At 42.1% G+C, this 16,963-nt stretch overlaps 1 protein-coding gene across 5 annotated transcripts in view; it reads right to left on the reverse strand.

Moving 5' to 3' along the window:
- NPNT (nephronectin) overlaps positions 1–16,963 on the reverse strand; it is a 92,208-nt gene that overhangs the window by 14,652 nt on the left and 60,593 nt on the right. For 4 of the 5 annotated variants that reach the window (XM_021101703.1, XM_021101704.1, XM_021101706.1 and 1 more), the window contains 3 exons: positions 9,894–9,980; positions 9,057–9,155; positions 647–903 (listed from right to left, as the gene is read on the reverse strand). In XM_021101703.1, coding sequence (XP_020957362.1) covers positions 647–903; positions 9,057–9,155; positions 9,894–9,980 — 443 coding nt within the window. The remainder of the gene's footprint in view (positions 1–646; positions 904–9,056; positions 9,156–9,893; positions 9,981–16,963) is intronic. The other variant, XM_021101707.1, reaches the window with a different exon arrangement.

Here is a 16,963-nt window from a genome sequence, read left to right on the forward strand (position 1 = left end):
TAATTACTGACATAAAAGAAGACACGTTTTCCAAATACGTTCACTATCTCAACGGGGTGTTATAGATCATTTTATTGCCATTTATGACTTGATTACTTAAGATAAAATTTATATATTCAATCAAAGCTTTTCCCACATCCTGTCCTGAAGAGAATAATTCTTTCCAAACATATTGTCTGGTTCCCACCCAAGGCTGCTTAACCGTGATCTCTGAGGCAAAGGGGAAAAAAAGGACTTTAAAGAAACACTTCAAAAAAGAAAAAAAGAAAAAAAAAAAAACACCACCTTCGTGTAACTCTCATGGTGGTCAAAGTTTGAAGTATGAGGGGTTTGAGGAAAAGGAAAAGCGGGTACGGTTAAGCCCACCTCCACCCCCCCCCCACCCTTTGAAGATTTTTTTCGCACTTTTGCAACTCCGAAATTTTTTTTTCCATTAAACATAGAGGCTGTTCGCCAGGGTGGTCAGAGGTTGCAACGGAAAAGGGACAAAGGGATCACAGAAAGAGGCAACGCGGGGGGTCGCCACGCTGGGAAAAAGCCCTGGCGATGTGTCTGCATGGAGAGAGCAAGGCTTCCAGTGCCACCCTGGAAGCCTCCTCTGAAAGGACAGCTCCCGGTGCGCCTCCTGGGCGCTCGGTCTACTTACGCTCTTGACGTCAGCCCCTCGCAAGGTGATGTGCGTTTGCCTCCAGCCATGGCCACCATTTCTTCCCCACAGGGCTGCTCCGTGGGCACCGTGTTTTCTCACAAACACCTGGAGCGTGCCGGAGTGCAGCCCCGTCACCTTGTGCCTGAACGACAGGCACAGGTCCCCTGAGTGCAGGAGGTGGCCGAGAGGGAGCAGCAGGCGAGCGGCCCGTCCCGCCGGGCCTTTGGCTGCCGAGACTGTCAGGTACTGTCCACCTGCAGGGGAAGAGCAGGGCCGTGTGTGTGCGCCGTTGTCCCTTCCGGCACGACAGTGGGGACGGGAGGTTTACCCCTCTCGCTTTAGGAAACCTCAGACCGTGACAGTCATTTGCAGAGAATTCGGATTTTTGAAGGAGAAAAATAGGACATTTTCTTGCTGTCTTAAATTCTGTGGTTCTGTATTTGCAGAAAATGCTCCCTTGGCTCAGGGGACTATAGATTATGCCACAGACACAGTAATTAGTAATCCTAACACTATGAATATTCTCAGTTAAATAAGATCAGACACAGACACATTTAGCAACTCCCGATCCTCGTGGACATAGGACTAGACTGTCTCACGGGCTGGCTGGTAGGGTGGTTGACCTAAGTTGCCGGGAAGAATTTTATAGGTGGATTTTCTACCTCCAAGCAATAGAGCAGATGGTGATTTAAAGGGGCTCTAGATCTGTTTCTTCTCTCCTCACTTAAAAAAATCTCTAAAGAGAGAAGGATCCTTTAAAAATGCATTGACTGTGCTTCTCTCACCTCAAAAAGATGCAGAAGTGTTCTGGAAACCTGCCACATCTTTCCAGAGCATCAATATTATTTGGAGCTAAGTAGTTTAAAACACTTACTACATAAAAAACAAACCCATAACAATATGATTCATAAATCTTCTATTACACATACAGGAATACAAAATGTGAACAAAAACTTTCCCTTTGCAAAGGGCATGCTGAAGCCTTGGATCCCTAGAGCTACAGAGTTTGCTTCCCCTATTGTTAGAAGAACTACAATTAAGGGGAAGGAAAAAAAGTTTGAGCAGCAGTTAAGTGGGGGATGCTGCTGCACAAGAGAGAGAAAGTTCTAAGCAGTACTTTGAAACTCAAGACAAATGCCATTCCCCTCAGGCTGTTTTACTGCAGTCTACTGGAACACGCTGTATGTCTCAACACGGGCTTACCTACAGGAGAAATGTGGTTGGAATGCTGAACACGTGTGTCTGTTTTGCTAGAACCTCCACTTATTTTTCATTGAAAAGAGAAACCATCATTTCGTGTGCTTCATCTGTACAAGACATGAGGAGATCGGGGTGTCCTACTCTTCAAGTGACTTCACCTCTGTCAAGTCCCTCCAAGCCTCCTCCAAAGGCCCAAGTAGGTGATGTGTGGGTACCTGTGAAGTGCCAGGCACATCACATCTGTGCCAGTGCTCTGCAGGGACCATCGCATTTAACCCTGTTAACAAGCCTTTGAAGCGAACACCTGTTCGCTTCTGCATCTGCAAAAGAAGCCTAAGGCTTTGAGAGGTGAAGTCATCCAAGGTGTAAGGCCAGCCAGTGACTGGCAGAGGAAGGGTTTGAGGTGAGAACTGCCTGAACCCCTATTTGGCACAGGTTTACACGTTTCTCTCCCTCAAGAGACTGTAAACTCTTTGATGGCAGAACCAACTTTTCCCCCAATGCACCCCATTACATTCCCAGCATATGGCAGCAGTTTAATGCCATTTGTTGAATCAATGATGTTTCCAAAATAAAGCAAACTACAGAGAAATAGACCCCTTGAGTCATGTACTCGACTCACCAAAAACAAACACAGGTTTTTTTTTGTACTCCTTTCTGCCCTGATTTTCCCTAAATAAAATCCAAACAATATTTTGAGCCAAAATATTTAGATGGATTTTAAATGTCTCTCCATAAATCAGCTTTTGAATCACAGGTATTCCAGTTAAAACTAAGATATAAGGCTGTTACAGTTAACCTGCAAGTTGTAAGAAAACCAGGATTATCTTAAATCCCTGTGGAATGTATACTAATATCACTTCACTCGATGCTGCCTGCAACAAGACAACCTAGCAAAACCCAAGGCATCCTAATAAAAGAGCCATACAGTCCTTTTATACAGATATTGAAAGCTCTATAAATGAGGCTACAGTTGCACTTCCCCTGCAGAGCTGTTCTGTGGCCACCAGGTTTTTTGACTGATGTTATTTTTACCACAGAGAATTCTTTCCCTTTTTAATAAACTGAAATATTACGAAGTTGGAAGAATTGCTAAGGGACAAAACTGATTTAGCACTCCAAACAAATTACCTGCTAAATAAAAATTTCATTTCTGATTCCAAAATATTGTTTAAATATAAAATTACACTAAATATGGATTCAATTTAAAGCATCACCATATTGAAAGTTGTTTCTTTTGATAAATGATAGAGGCTATAAAACTCGTCAGAAATAAAGGCAATAAAATTTTAATTTATTAATTACCTGTTAACCATGGGGTCAGAAAATGAGAGAATTGCAGTGATTAATTTGTATTTTTTGGCCTATTTGAGAAACCAGCCCAAGTAGAACTAAGATAATTATGGTTTGCTAGTGTTTACCCCTCAAATGGAAATACCTTCATTTTTTTTTTTCTAATAAAAGAAGTAGTGCATGCCTCTTGCAGGAAAAAAAAAAAGAGACAACAGAACATAAAAAATTAAGTAAAGCATAATCCTCAAACCCAGAGATAATTACTAACATTTTGGTTTCTGAACTTTTCTTGTATTCCTATGTAAATACATGCACACAAAAGTACATGACTGTGAACATTTTTTGCAGTGTTATAACTTGCTTTTTTCATAAACATACCCCAGCTATTTTCTCTATCAACAAATATTTTTCAGACATGCAAGTATGTCATTAATAATTTAGCCAGTGTAGGCTTCCAAATGTTCATTTAAGAAAATATGGAGTAGTAAGACAGGCAAAAAGTTAAATACTTGCAACACATGAAAAAAAGGCCCGCTTTCCTTTTTACATGAAGAACTTTTACAAATTAATAAAAAGAACACAAAAGAAAAATAAATGACAATGACCAAAAAAATGACCTTTACATGTATGACAAGATGGTAAATTTTTCACAGTAAAGGCAAATTAAAATGAGATGTCATCTATAAGTTCGGCAAAAATAAAAAAAAAATTGCTTAATAGGATCTACGTGGGGGTTGGTTCTTAGAGTTTGTAGGAGCATAAATTGCTTCAACCACTATGAAGGGTATTTTAGTAAAATCTATCAAAATTCAAATTGCAGAGTCTCTTGGACCTGGCAGTTCTACATCTAGGAATTTATCCTACAGATGTATGTAAACATATTTGAAATGATATCTGCACAAGGTTACTTAACTGCAGTATTGTCTGAACTAACAAAATGCTGGTAACAACCAAATGTTCCTCAGTGGATGGCTGGTTAGTTACATTTAAGGAGTCACCAGGAGTTCTCTTGTGGCACAGTGGGTTAAGGATCTAGCATTGTCACTGTGCGGCCTGGGTCTCTGCTGTGGCACTGGTTCATTCCCTGGCCTGGGAACTTCCACATGCACAGCCAAAATAATAGTAATAAAAAAAAAAAAAAACCCATAAGGAGAGCCATTAATGAGAATGAAGGTGTCCCGCTGTACATACTGATAGAGGACAATCTTCAACGAAACTCACTAATACTATTTCAATGGTAACTCTGGGCCAGGGACTGCTTTAAATGCTTTACACATGTTTAGTAGACACTATTGATTACCCCATTTAAGCAGCTTGCTCAAGATCAAAGCTTGGAAGTGGTGGTGCTGGGTTTCAGCCCAGGCTTTCTGGCTTCAAAGTCCATACTCAAGTTAACTCTTAAGATAATGTCGTTGCAGAAGCAAGGTACAGAAGAGGGGCCTCTTGTGTGGAAAAATACATCTCCAAAAAGGTAACCGAGAAACTGGCTGCATCTGGGGAAGGCAACTAGAAGCCAGGGCTGGAAGGGAGCTTTTATTTTCACCGTTGATTTGTTTTTCCATTTTTAGGTATTTCATGGACTTCAAATAATGTTTTTTTTAATGCCACAATAGACATGTGTGTATGTACATGCTGGCATATTTGTTATATATTTGAATTAATTCCCTGTAACTATCGGGAGCAAGACTGGGTGTTGAGTCAGTTGCCTTTAACTCTTGATCCCCAGAGATTAGGGTTCCAGGAAAAGGGCCTCACGCTCACCTTTAGCCTTTGATAGCACAAAAGAAGAGCATGTGTTTAGGGCCAGAGCTACAAGGCTGTTGCACATCACCCCCGGCCGTCAGGAGCATAATTTTCCAATCCCTAGAGGATGGATTAATTTCACTATCTCACAATTAAGTTCAAGCCTGAATGTGATGACGAACCTAATGAGCACTGGGAAGGGGAGCCAGTAAATGCACTTATTTTGCAGCTGTTTCTCAAAGTTGTAAGTTTGTTTAACGGAGGGTCTTCGTAGAGATATTATTGTATAAGAATATTTGCACATCTCGATCTTGGATAAGAAATGCACTACATCAAAATCAGTCAGAACCATGGCAATCCAAACATATGCTCCTTTACAAATCTTATAATCTATATGGAAACAAGCAATTCATTCGGTAATTAGAATAAGATACAACAACTCATTAAATTCCTTGTAATATTCTCTGACCTTAGCCTGTAAGATGCACACACAACCTCACCTGAACTTCCATGAAGAAAAACAAGCAAAGAAAGTAACTTTGTTAGTATTTGTCCATCTGTATATGTGAGTCTGTATATGTGAGTCTGTACATGGTTAGAATTCCCTGGCATGTTCTAGAAAGTCTACCTGCAATTCCACCCTGACATGTGCTATGCCCTCCTACCCTTTCTTCTCTCTGCCATCTTTGGCCTCCCATCCTTTTTCCAAGCCAGAAACCTGCTCACTGAGCTCCTTGGACTACCTGGCACATTCCATTCTGAGCCAGAGGCTCCAAGAGCTGGTGTAAGAGGCTTTTTAATCCAACCCTTGTCCAGTTCTCAAAACAACATCTTGTCATATGTCACCCAGGCAAACATCTCTACTGACAGAGAGCTCCCTACTTCCACGGCTGCCTGATCTCTCTTTAGACAGCTCTGACTACAGAAAAGACCTCTGGAAGGGAACAAAAATCGATCCCCCTGTTGTTTTTACCTACTGACCCAACTTCTCAGCCCCCTGTGGTCACAGAACAACTGACACATGTTGTCAGTCATGCATTTGAAAAGCTGCCCTGCTCCATTGTTCGCCAGGCTAAACAGTTCTGGGTTTTTCCCCTGTTTTTCTGCAGCCTTTGAGATGCCTTTCCATCCAGGTCATTCTCTTCCCAGTGACCTACAATTACCTCTCTTCTTCTCAAACTGGAAAGAACCCACCAACGTGTGTTTTCCATGTTGGAAAAAATACCAATTTCTATGGAAGTGACCCAGCTTTTTGGCAGCAATGACAGAGCATTCACACATACTGATTTTATCACCCACCAAAACTCTATAAAGTCTTTCACGCCTACTGCTAAGGCACATCTTCTCTCTCCCACGGCTGTGCAGGTGGTTTCTAGACCACGAGCTCTACCTTGCATTCAGCCCCAGGAGATTCCACCCTCTCAAGTGTGCCCCACTGATCTACTCTTTCGGATGATTTCTCCTCTGGTTTTAAGTCACCCACCGATTGGCTAGTATGCCGACAATATCCAATACATCCAAGTTGGCGGTAAAAGCCTGGAGCAAACTCAGAAGAGCATCCTTGCGGGACCAGGGCCAATCACCAGAAGCTCTCCAGTCATCCAAGCAGCCACCACTTCCTGTCAATTTGTTCCGTATTATCGCAGCCAAATGACCGTTTCCAACCTTTTGTCTACAATGCCACTGCCAGTTTTCTTCTCATTTTTTGATCAGAGGGCAAGTGGATTTGGGGTCACAACAACTTTAAACATTTATGTGATGAATAGTGTTGCAAATTGGTTCTCAAAAATAACATGTAAATTCTAAAATCAGCTATTTTACATAGACTGTCTGTAGAGCAGTACAATGAATTCTTCTCTGAGTTTAGCATGAATTACTCTCCCTGGGGTGCCTTATGCGACGGAGTTATTCACTATCACCGTGAACATTATTCACCACCCTATCAGACGTGGTTGCTAAAGATCCTTCCTTCAGTAGCAAACGTCTCCAGGTCAGCGGTCACTCAAATCTACAGGCCTGAGATCTGTTATTCAGATCGTGTACACTAGCCCAGCACACAGAGGCCAGACTGGATAGTGAAAACCCCAGAATAATGCTGCAGACGCTCTGGCACTGAACCTCCCAGGTGGCTGCACGGGCAGCACAGAGGGGCCTGGCCCAGAAGTCCATTCTTTGGCTCTGTGGCCTTAAGACACTGCTGCAACTTCTGGGCCTTTGTGAAACAAAAACACTATTACCTGCTTCACAGGGCAGATGAGGGACGTAAACAAAATGGAGATGATGAATGAGTCAGGACTATAGTAGGTATTAAATACATGTTGGTTTTTCCCTTATTCACAGGTATCTGTGACATTAATAATGATGTCCTGCTCAGAATTAACCTTAAATAAGTGACAGGGTGAACACAAAAGTGAGAATGAGAGAGATGACACTGTGCGGGGGGGAGTAGAGGTGGCATTAAAAATTATAGTTAAATCTAAAAACTTATTGGAATTTATTGGATATTCATTTTGTAAAAGCTTACCTCGATTTTCATTTTTTAGTATCTGTACCATTTTGATCTTAGGGGCTCTAACGAATATATTTTTGCACTGTCTTTCATAGCTTGCTACTCAAAATGTGCATCAAAGATGAGCCCCAAAAGTATCCCCAAGGAGCGTTGGGAAATGCATCAAAATCTACATGTTAGCAGGGCCTCCAGCTGATTCGTATGCACACTGAAAGTTGAGAAGAACTGGTTTAACACAGCGTATCCTTCCTCAAGTTAATTTTTATATGTTTTGTGCTCTATGTACCTGGGATGGGATGTAGGAACTACGCTTTCAAAACAAAGAACATACTTTTCTTCATGCCTCATGTCCTTCATTTTTTTTTGTCTTTTGTCTTTCTAGGGCTGCACCTGCAGCATATGAAGGTTCCCAGGCTAGGGGCTAACTGCAGCTATAGCTGCCGGCCTATGCCACAGCCACAGCAACGCAGGATCCAGCCGAATCTGTGACCTATACCACAGCTCACGGCAACACTGGACCCTTGGCCCACTGAGCACGGCCAGGGATCAAACCTGCAACCTCATAGTTCCTAGTCGGATTCATTTCTGTTGAGCCACAGTGGGAACTCCATGTCTTTAATTCTTAAGTCTAGAATTAAGCGTATAAAAAAGAAAAAAGAAACCAAACTCCTCACCCTTCCATTCAGTTAGTCTCAGCCATAAAAGGGAGGGGAAAAAAACGACAGTAACATGTAGCTTTATTTCCTGACACGACAATAAAACATCTTGTAAATTCTGAAACTTTAAGAAGTATATCATTTAAAAGTCTGTTTATTTTCCAAAGGAGTATGTTTAAATCTACCTTTCTGATATTCTCTCTTGTGGAATAAGTGGCGGTAATTTTTAACTAAGTTCTCCAGCAACCAAATTAGACTGTCATTTTTTTTTTTTCAGAGAGATATTCACAAATTCACAAAAATTTCCACTGTCTCCTTCTACTATGTCTTTCAAGAAAAAAAAAAAAAAAGACATAACTGAGAAAACAACCAGCTGGAGTTCCTATTGTGGCTCAGCTGCTTAAGAACCTGACTGGTATCCACAAGGACACAGGTTCGATCCCTGGCCTTGCTCAGTGGGTTAGGTATCCAGTGCTGCTGTGAGCTGTGGTGTAGGTCACAGACTTGGCTTGGATCTGGAATGGCTGTGGCTGTGGTGTAGGCCAGCAGCTGCAGCTCCAACTCGACCCCTACCCTGGGAACTTTCATATGCTGCAGGTGTGGCCCTAAAAATTAAAAACAAAGGAAAAAACAGCCAAGGATGCTTATGATGGCTTCGGACTGCTGCATTACTTTTACCCTTGGGCATGAGGCACTACAAATAACTTGAAAATTAAATATTAGAATGGGTCTACATGTTTTACATTTACCAGGCTATTTTTTTTTTTTTTGAGAGAGAGAAATTAGCTGGTCTTTTAATAAACACCTGTCTACCTATAATTCTAATTGATGGTAGCAAATTCAGTTCACCTATAAACTGGAAGATGAATGCTGGACAAGCCTTCTTTACCCTCTCTATTAAGCAAACCCAGAGCCATGTTACGCGTCCTTGATTAGCAGAAATGGGGTCCTCAGAGAGGATCCACCTGAAATGCGTACCAGGGTTAAGTTAAACAAATGGTTTTACCTGCTGGATCCCTCACTGGTTCCCAGTGCAAGTCACTGTCTTTTTCCCGGATCCATCCACAAAGCCCATGGTCAAAATTACAGCTGTGTATCAGAACCCCTGCAAGGAAATGACCAGAAAGATGAGGAGACCACAAGCCCAACAGCTAACAACAAAAACAAATTTGTGCACTAGGGCTACAAGTGTCCAATCCACACCTAACTGTCCCCTAGAACGTCTCTCCATGAGATTACAAGGAAATAGCAGGAATCCTCTCTCAGCACAATTGTGCATGAGTGCTCAGCTGTAAACATAGAACACAGAGTCATCGCCAAATTATGACCCTGTTACATCGTCACTTATGAAGTATGATTTCCTCCTCATCTTAAGTGCTACTTTACTGTTTTTTTAAAAGAAGATAATGACAATTCGCTATTTTTGCTCAACTTACTTAACTACAGAGGAAGCCAAGTTATAAAAAAAAAAGTCTGATTTTCCCAGATATAACCAGTCTACAATTTAAAAGTTGGAGTTCCCGTCGTGGCGCAGTGGTTAACGAATCCGACTAGGAACCATGAGGTTGCGGGTTCGGTCCCTGCCCTTGCTCAGTGGGTTAAGGATCCAGCGTTGCCTTGAGCTGTGGTGTAGGTTGCAGACGCAGCTCGGATCCCGCATTGCTATGGCTCTGGTGTAGGCCGGTGGCTACAGCTCCGATTGGACCCCTAGCCTGGGAACCTCCATATGCCGCAGGAGTGGCCCAAAGAAATAGCAAAAAGACAAAAAAAAAAAAAAAGTTTTATGAAATGGAGGGAAACAATAAAACATCATCATAAAGGTACTAAGAATATGTATATCTACCTGGATCATCCTTTGCTTCATCATCTGCACTGACTCCTCTTTCAATTTCAAATACTTCAAACAAGTCATTTGAAGGCTGCCGTGGAACTGCAAGAGAGAGATGTATTTTGTTTCCATGATGTATTGACAAAGAGGCATTACACTTGACAATGGGGCTGGGGGGAAGGACACAGGCACTTCACTAATCTGAAGAATCCAAAATGTTTCATTACATTTCACATGAAGATTCATGAAGTTTGTTCTGCAGAGATCTTGTACTGTAACATTTATCTGGGTACAATTTTTTTTTTTGTCTTTTTGCCTTTTCTAGGGCCGCACCTGCGGCATATGGAGATTCCCAGGCTAGGGGTCGAATGGAGCTGTAGCTGCGGGCTGTGCCAGAGCCACAGCAACGCAGGATCCAAGTCGCGTCTGCAACCCACACTACAGCTCACGGCAATGCCGGATCCTTAACCCACTGAGGAGGCCAGGGACCGAACCCGAAACCTCATGGTTCCTAGTCGGATTCGTTAACCACTGAGCCACGATGGGAACTCCTATCTGGGTACAATTTTTAAAACTAGGTTTCAAATGTTTCTAAAGTCCAACATGAAATACATTAAAAAGTCTTTATCTGTAAATACATTAAAATACATTTTAAAACAGCTACCAATTTCTGGCAAAATATCACTATGAAATTCTAAAACTGGTCTCTATGAAAGATACATTATGAGCTCTAAATTAAGGCTTTTCCAGTGGGAAAAGCCTGCCATCGCAGTGCAGTGAATGGTTTGATTTTTTTCCAACCAAAGTGTGGACTCCTCTCCAGTGAACTCTGCAGATGCTATGGCCTCCCGGCCTTAAGCAGGTCCTGGCTCCTTTAAGATCAAATCCAAGCTCCTTGGCGCAGCCTTCACAACCCTCCCCCCCAAAACACACAACACTGTCCAAACATGCCATTCATTTTCACGTCTCCTGACCCTATCCCAGCTTGTTCCTGCTAATTAACCAGCCAAACTTCCCCTCTCTGTTCAAGGCCCAGCACAAATATCACCGCCTGGGTGAAAACTTTCATGCTCCAAGAGAATTAAATTCCTCCCCTTTGTACTCTGACGGCTCATGTTTGCATGCCTCTATTACATCTTTTATAAAGAATCGCAGTTATTTACACACACGTGTGTCTGTCCCTCTGCTGGTCTCTGAAGTCCTGGAGGGCATCAATCCTGTCTTATTCATGTGGCATTTCCAGGGCTTGACCTAGTGACAGGCACTCAATAAGTATTTACTGAATGAATGGGAAGATCCTGTCAGAAAGCCACGGACTTTGTCAGCCCTTTTCCTCAAATGAGACAAATGGGACAGAGCTTAAAAATACACTTTAAAAAGGGGATTCACAGAAATCAGTATTATTCATTCAATGTAGGTTTGATTGCCAGCCACATGTCAAGCACTGGGGCAGGTCCTGAGGAGAGAGAGTGAACGAGACCAACAGGGACCTGCCCCCACGGAGCTTGCATTCGAATGGGAGAGGCAAACATTGAATGGGTAGATAAATGGACACTACAACTCTGAATTCTGATGAAGTTTAGGAAGGAAAAATACACACCAGATGACGTCAGGGAGGGTAGCTGGGTTGGGGGCAGGGAGCCTGTGAGAATGTTAGTGGTAGTGGAAGGGGGTTCTTGGCCAAACACCAGGGAATCCTCCCTTTCCTTTGCCAGAACTTAATTAGCTGTGTTTTTATAAGGCAGGGAGTAAAAGACTAAAACATCAAGAAAGACATCAGTCAAAAGGGTTCTTTTTCAACAATGTTCCCATTATTTTTAACAATATTTTTTGGCCATGCCTGCAGCATGCAGAAGTTCCCTGGCCAGGGATTGAACCCAAGCCACAGTGACAATGGTGGGTCCTTAACTGCTAAGCCCCCAGGGAACTCCCCATTTTTTTTTTAAGTGCCATACATGAGGCATATGGAAGTTCCAAGGCTAGGGATGGAATCAGAGCTGTAGCTGCCGGCCTACCCCACAGCTCACAGCAATGCTGCATCCTTAGCCCTCTGAGCGAGGCCAGGGATGAAACCCACGTCCTCATGGATACTAGCTGGGTTCATTACTGCTGAGCCACCATGGGAACGCCAAGTCAAGTAATAATCCCATGATATTTACACTGATTTTTTCTTTTTTTTTTTTTTAGGTTACTGCTCTTGGAGTTTTTCCTTCTGTTGAGAAGTCCCAACAGAGAAGCCCCTTCCTCTTCCACTCCCCACTCATGTATACCCATCTACACAGAGATGGATGCAAGAAGAGAGGCTGGTCAATGGACAAGATCTGGGGACACGATCTGATCACAGGTGCTCTGGGGAAGCAACTGGGTGCCCTCTTTCCCACGCAGATGACTGACAGCTATGATGTCCAATTCCAGCTTTCCATTCCCTCCTTTAAGAGGGAGGCCTCCTCTTATTTACTAGAAATATTATGAGTTATAGACACACGTGCTTTTTCTCTCATGACAAAGTTAGAAAAACAAAACTCCACAGAGCAATCACTTTTTTGTTCCCTCTTCTCATAACTTACACAAACCACCTCTGCATTGGAATAGCTCGATTCTTATAGTACCATATTTTAGGGGGAGTATGATGGTTTGTCAGCCCCCTTTTTTTCTAGATGAAGGGCAGTCAAACGGTAAATAGAGTTTTGGTGTACAGGTGGAGAATGTTACAAAGGTTTCCTGGCACAGGGTGTGTTTTATAAAGGGAGATCAAGGAGGCCCTCACTGAGCAAGCACTATTCATTCTGAGAGGGAAAGAACCCGGGACTCTTCTGAGCAAAAAAATAGTGCTGGCGTAGGGGAGAGGGAGTGTTTCAGGCAGCAAGTGTATAAGGAAAGTGCCCTGACATCTAGAGAAAGGAGTTCACAGTGTCTGGAGGATGCAAGGAACTGAAGAAAGCCTAGGCCAGGGCGGGGGTGGGGGGTGGTGGATGGGGGAGGCTGAAAAGGAAGGGCCAAGACACACGTTTGGAAAACAGCAAACTGAAGAATTAGTCATCTCACAACCTGCAACGTGCCAGATGGTTCATTAGTATTTGAGGCACTTGGTTTCCAAGAACCATTTAATTTAGCAGCGGATGATCAGGTGCACCTTCCTGCAATTCCCTGGGAAACACTCCAAGGAATCTAGACACCTAAACTGCTCTGCAGCTATTTGTCCTTACAAGCTTGTGTGCTCCAGCCTGCAGCTTGGCCAAGTTATTGTACTAATCCTCCTTCCTCACACGTACCAGGCTGGACTGGTAAGAGCATCCTGCTGAATGTCAAGACAAGGTTTACTATCCACTCCCGGGTATATATTACAGTTTATGTAAAAGCATTAAGTGAAATTAATAGTTGGGAAAACTCATTCAAGCAGTATGATTTCAACTATGTACAAAAAAAAAAAAGATTAGAAAAAACAATGATAAGAAATACCTTCCCACAATGTATGGCAAAAGAACCAAGAATATATATTGGAGAAAGGACTGTCTCCTCAATAAATAATGCTGGGAGAACTGGACAGCCACATGCAAGAGAATGAAACTGGGCCACTCTCTTACACCATACACAAAATCGAAATGGATTAAAGACTTGACTGACTGAGAGACCTGAAACCATAAATAAAACTCCTAGAAGAAAACACAGGCAATAAGCTCCTTGACATCAGTCTTAGAGATGATTTTTTGAATCTGACACCAAAAGCAAACAAGTGGGACTCCCACTTAAAAAGCTTCTGCACACCAAAGGAAACCATCAATAAAATGAAAAGCTAACCTACTGAATGGAAGAAAATATTGGCAAATCCTATCTCTGATAAGGGGTTGATATCCAAAATACATAAAGAACACAAACAACTCAATAGCAAAATAAGTAAGAAGTTGGTTAATAATGAGATCTGAACAGATATTTTTCTAAATATATACTGATGGCCAACCAGAATATAAAAAGGCGCTCAACATCACTAATCATCAGGCAACTGCAAATCAAAAGCACAAGGAGACAGACATTCTAATAGGTGTGATGTGGTGTCATTAAAAATACAGTGGACCTTTGAATAATATAGGTTTGAAAGTGTAGGTCCACTTATGCACACATTTTTTTCCCCACGAAATATGTACTAGAGGTACGATCTGAGGTTGGCTGGATCTGAGGATGCAGAACCTCAGGTATGGCGGGCTGACTATAAGGTTATCCTTGGGTTTTCAATTGTGCATAGGATCAGTACCCCCAATCCCTGTGTTGCTCAAGGGTCAACTATACTAGAAATAACAAATGTTGATGAGGATGTGGAAAAAAGGGGACCTTGTGCACTGTTGGTAGGATTGTTAAGTTGGTAAAGCTGCCATGGAAAACAGTATGGCGTTTCCTCAAAGAAATTAAAGAACTACCAAATGATTCAGGAATTCCAATTTTGGGTATTTATCACAAGAAAAGGAAAACATTCATTTGAAGATATCTGTACCCCCATGTCCACTGCAGCATTATTTACATGAGCCGACATATGCAAACAAGAGCTCACTGATGGATTATGAATGAATGTGGTGTGTGTGCATGCATACACGTACACACACACACACAGAGGAATATTATTCAGCCATTAAAGAGAATAAAATCCCGCTGTTTGCAACTATATGGATGGATCTTGAGGGCATTATGCTAAATGAAATAAGTCAGAGAAAGAAAAATACTGTGTAACCTCACATATATGTGGCATCTCCTCCCCACCCCAAAAAAACCCCCATATGAGCTCAAAGATAGAACATGTTGGTGGTTGCCAGAGGTGGTGGGTAAAATGGGTAAGGGTGGTCAAGTTTAAACTTCTGCTTACAAATAAGTTATGGGAATGGAATGCATAGTATGGTGGCTATAGTTAATAATACCACTGCATATCTGACAGTTGCTAAGACAGCTAATCTTACAAGAAAAATTATAAGAAAAAATTGTAATTACAAGAAAAAAATTGTAATTATGTATGGTGACAAGTGTAAACTAGACTTCTTGTGATGTTCATTTGGCAACATAAACATGAAATCATTATGTTGCACATCTGAACCTGTTATATGTCAATTAAATCTTAATTTAAGATAGGAATACACAAATACTAATAGTGGTAGTCCAAATACGAGAAATAGAAGTGATGTTTTCTCACTTGTTGGATTGTCTTGACTTTCATAATTCATTCATTTATTTATTTATTTATTTATTCATTCATTCATTCATTGGCTGTACCTGCAGCATGTGGAAGTTCCTGGGCCAGGGATGGAACCTGAGCCACAGCAGTGACAATACCAGATCCTTAACCACTAAGCCACCAGGGAACTCCCTATGATTTTCTATTTTTAAAGTTGTTTATAAAAATAAAGAATTTCTATTATGAAAAAACTTACCAAAAACACTGAAAGAAAAGAGGGAGTGCTGTCAGAGCAAGTATACAGACCCCTGCCCCACAGCAACTATGTGTCCATTATTTGTATTTTGATTGAGCCAAGAGAATGCTGAAGAGTTTTGAAACCTGTTCTTAAATGTAAGGCTATGAATTGGAAATGTATTTGTGAAATGTAAACAAACGCTTTGATTCAAGATACTATTCTAATCGATGCAGAAAATGCTAATTAAAATAAATAACAAGGCTTGCCTGAAAACAGAGTATAACTAGGAGAGATGCTGGTACATGATTTTTCTAATTATTCTTCCCTGCTTCTTATTTTGGTTAATAGTCAATTTATACATAATACATGTTTTGTAAAAACAAATACATATCTGATATCCTCTGTGGTTTGACTATTAATTCTTAGAATCAGAATGATATAATTTTATTTATTTATTTATTTTTGTCTTTTCCAGGGCCACCCACGGCATGTGGAGGTTCCCAAGCTAGGGGTCCAATTGGAGCTGTAGCTGCCGGCCTACGCCAGAGCCATAGCAACTGGGGATCTGAGCCACATCTGCAACCTACACCACAGCTCCCGGCAATGCCAGATCCTTAACCCACTGAGCGAGGCCAGAGACCGAACCCACAACCTCATGGTTCCTAGTTGGATTCACTAACCACTGAGCCACAATGGGAACTCCAGAATGGTATAATTTTAAAGATGAAGAAAGGACAAGAGAAATGCTAACAATACAATTCCTCCACCACCTGTCTATCCCTCCTCGATCTGTTTATTCCATCCACTGATTATGAAAGCTCTCAATCAAGAGACTGACCATCCCCTCGGTCTGAGGCACTAGGCTCCCTGTTGTAAAGCAATGAGCACATTCTTGTCTTCTTGGGATCCACATTCTTGAGGTGAAGACAGACTCTAACAATCTCCCATTTAATGAACACTTTAAAGGAAAAGTAGAGGATGCAATATGGGCTTTGGGTGGTGGGGAGTAGGGGGCTGGCCAAGCCAGCTGGGAGGACAGACGCAGGACAACCTCTGAGAAGTGATTCTCACACTGTGACAGGAAGGGTGAGCTCGTACCCTAGAGAACAAAGAGATGTGAGCAGAAACATCAATTATAGGTGTGGCACTCACAAGGGGAGAGGCGGAGGGAGGGAGGAAGGGCACCAAACGAAGCTGGAGATGTAGGCAGACCCTGCAGTGCCTTTTAAGAAAGCACTTGGAGGAGTTCCCATTGTGGCTCAGCAGGTTACAAACCCAACTGGTATCCATGAGGATGAGGGTTTGATCCCTGACCTCGCTCAGTAGGTTAAGGATCAGGTGCTGCTGTGACCTGTGGTGTAGGTTGTAGACATGGCTTGGATCCTGTGTTGTAGGCTGGTAGCTACAGATCTGATTTGACCCCTACCCTGGAACTTCCAAATGCGGCAGTGCGGCCCTAAGAAAACAAAAAATTAAAAAAAAAATAAAACACTTGAAGATGATACACTTTATTATGGTAGAAACTAGAAGTTCCAAAGCACCAAGAGAACCAAGATAGGTACATCATTTGGGCTGGAGCCCAGAGGATGAATGGGAGGGAGGAGGGAGTGGCTATCAAAGGGCAGCTATGACCAAATTAACATAAACCAAAGAATGTCCTATGTTCTTTAAAAGGTTTATATCTCCCCAATT

The sequence above is a fragment of the Sus scrofa genome, chromosome 8 (genome assembly GCF_000003025.6).
Source record: "Sus scrofa isolate TJ Tabasco breed Duroc chromosome 8, Sscrofa11.1, whole genome shotgun sequence".
NCBI lineage: Eukaryota > Metazoa > Chordata > Mammalia > Artiodactyla > Suidae > Sus > Sus scrofa.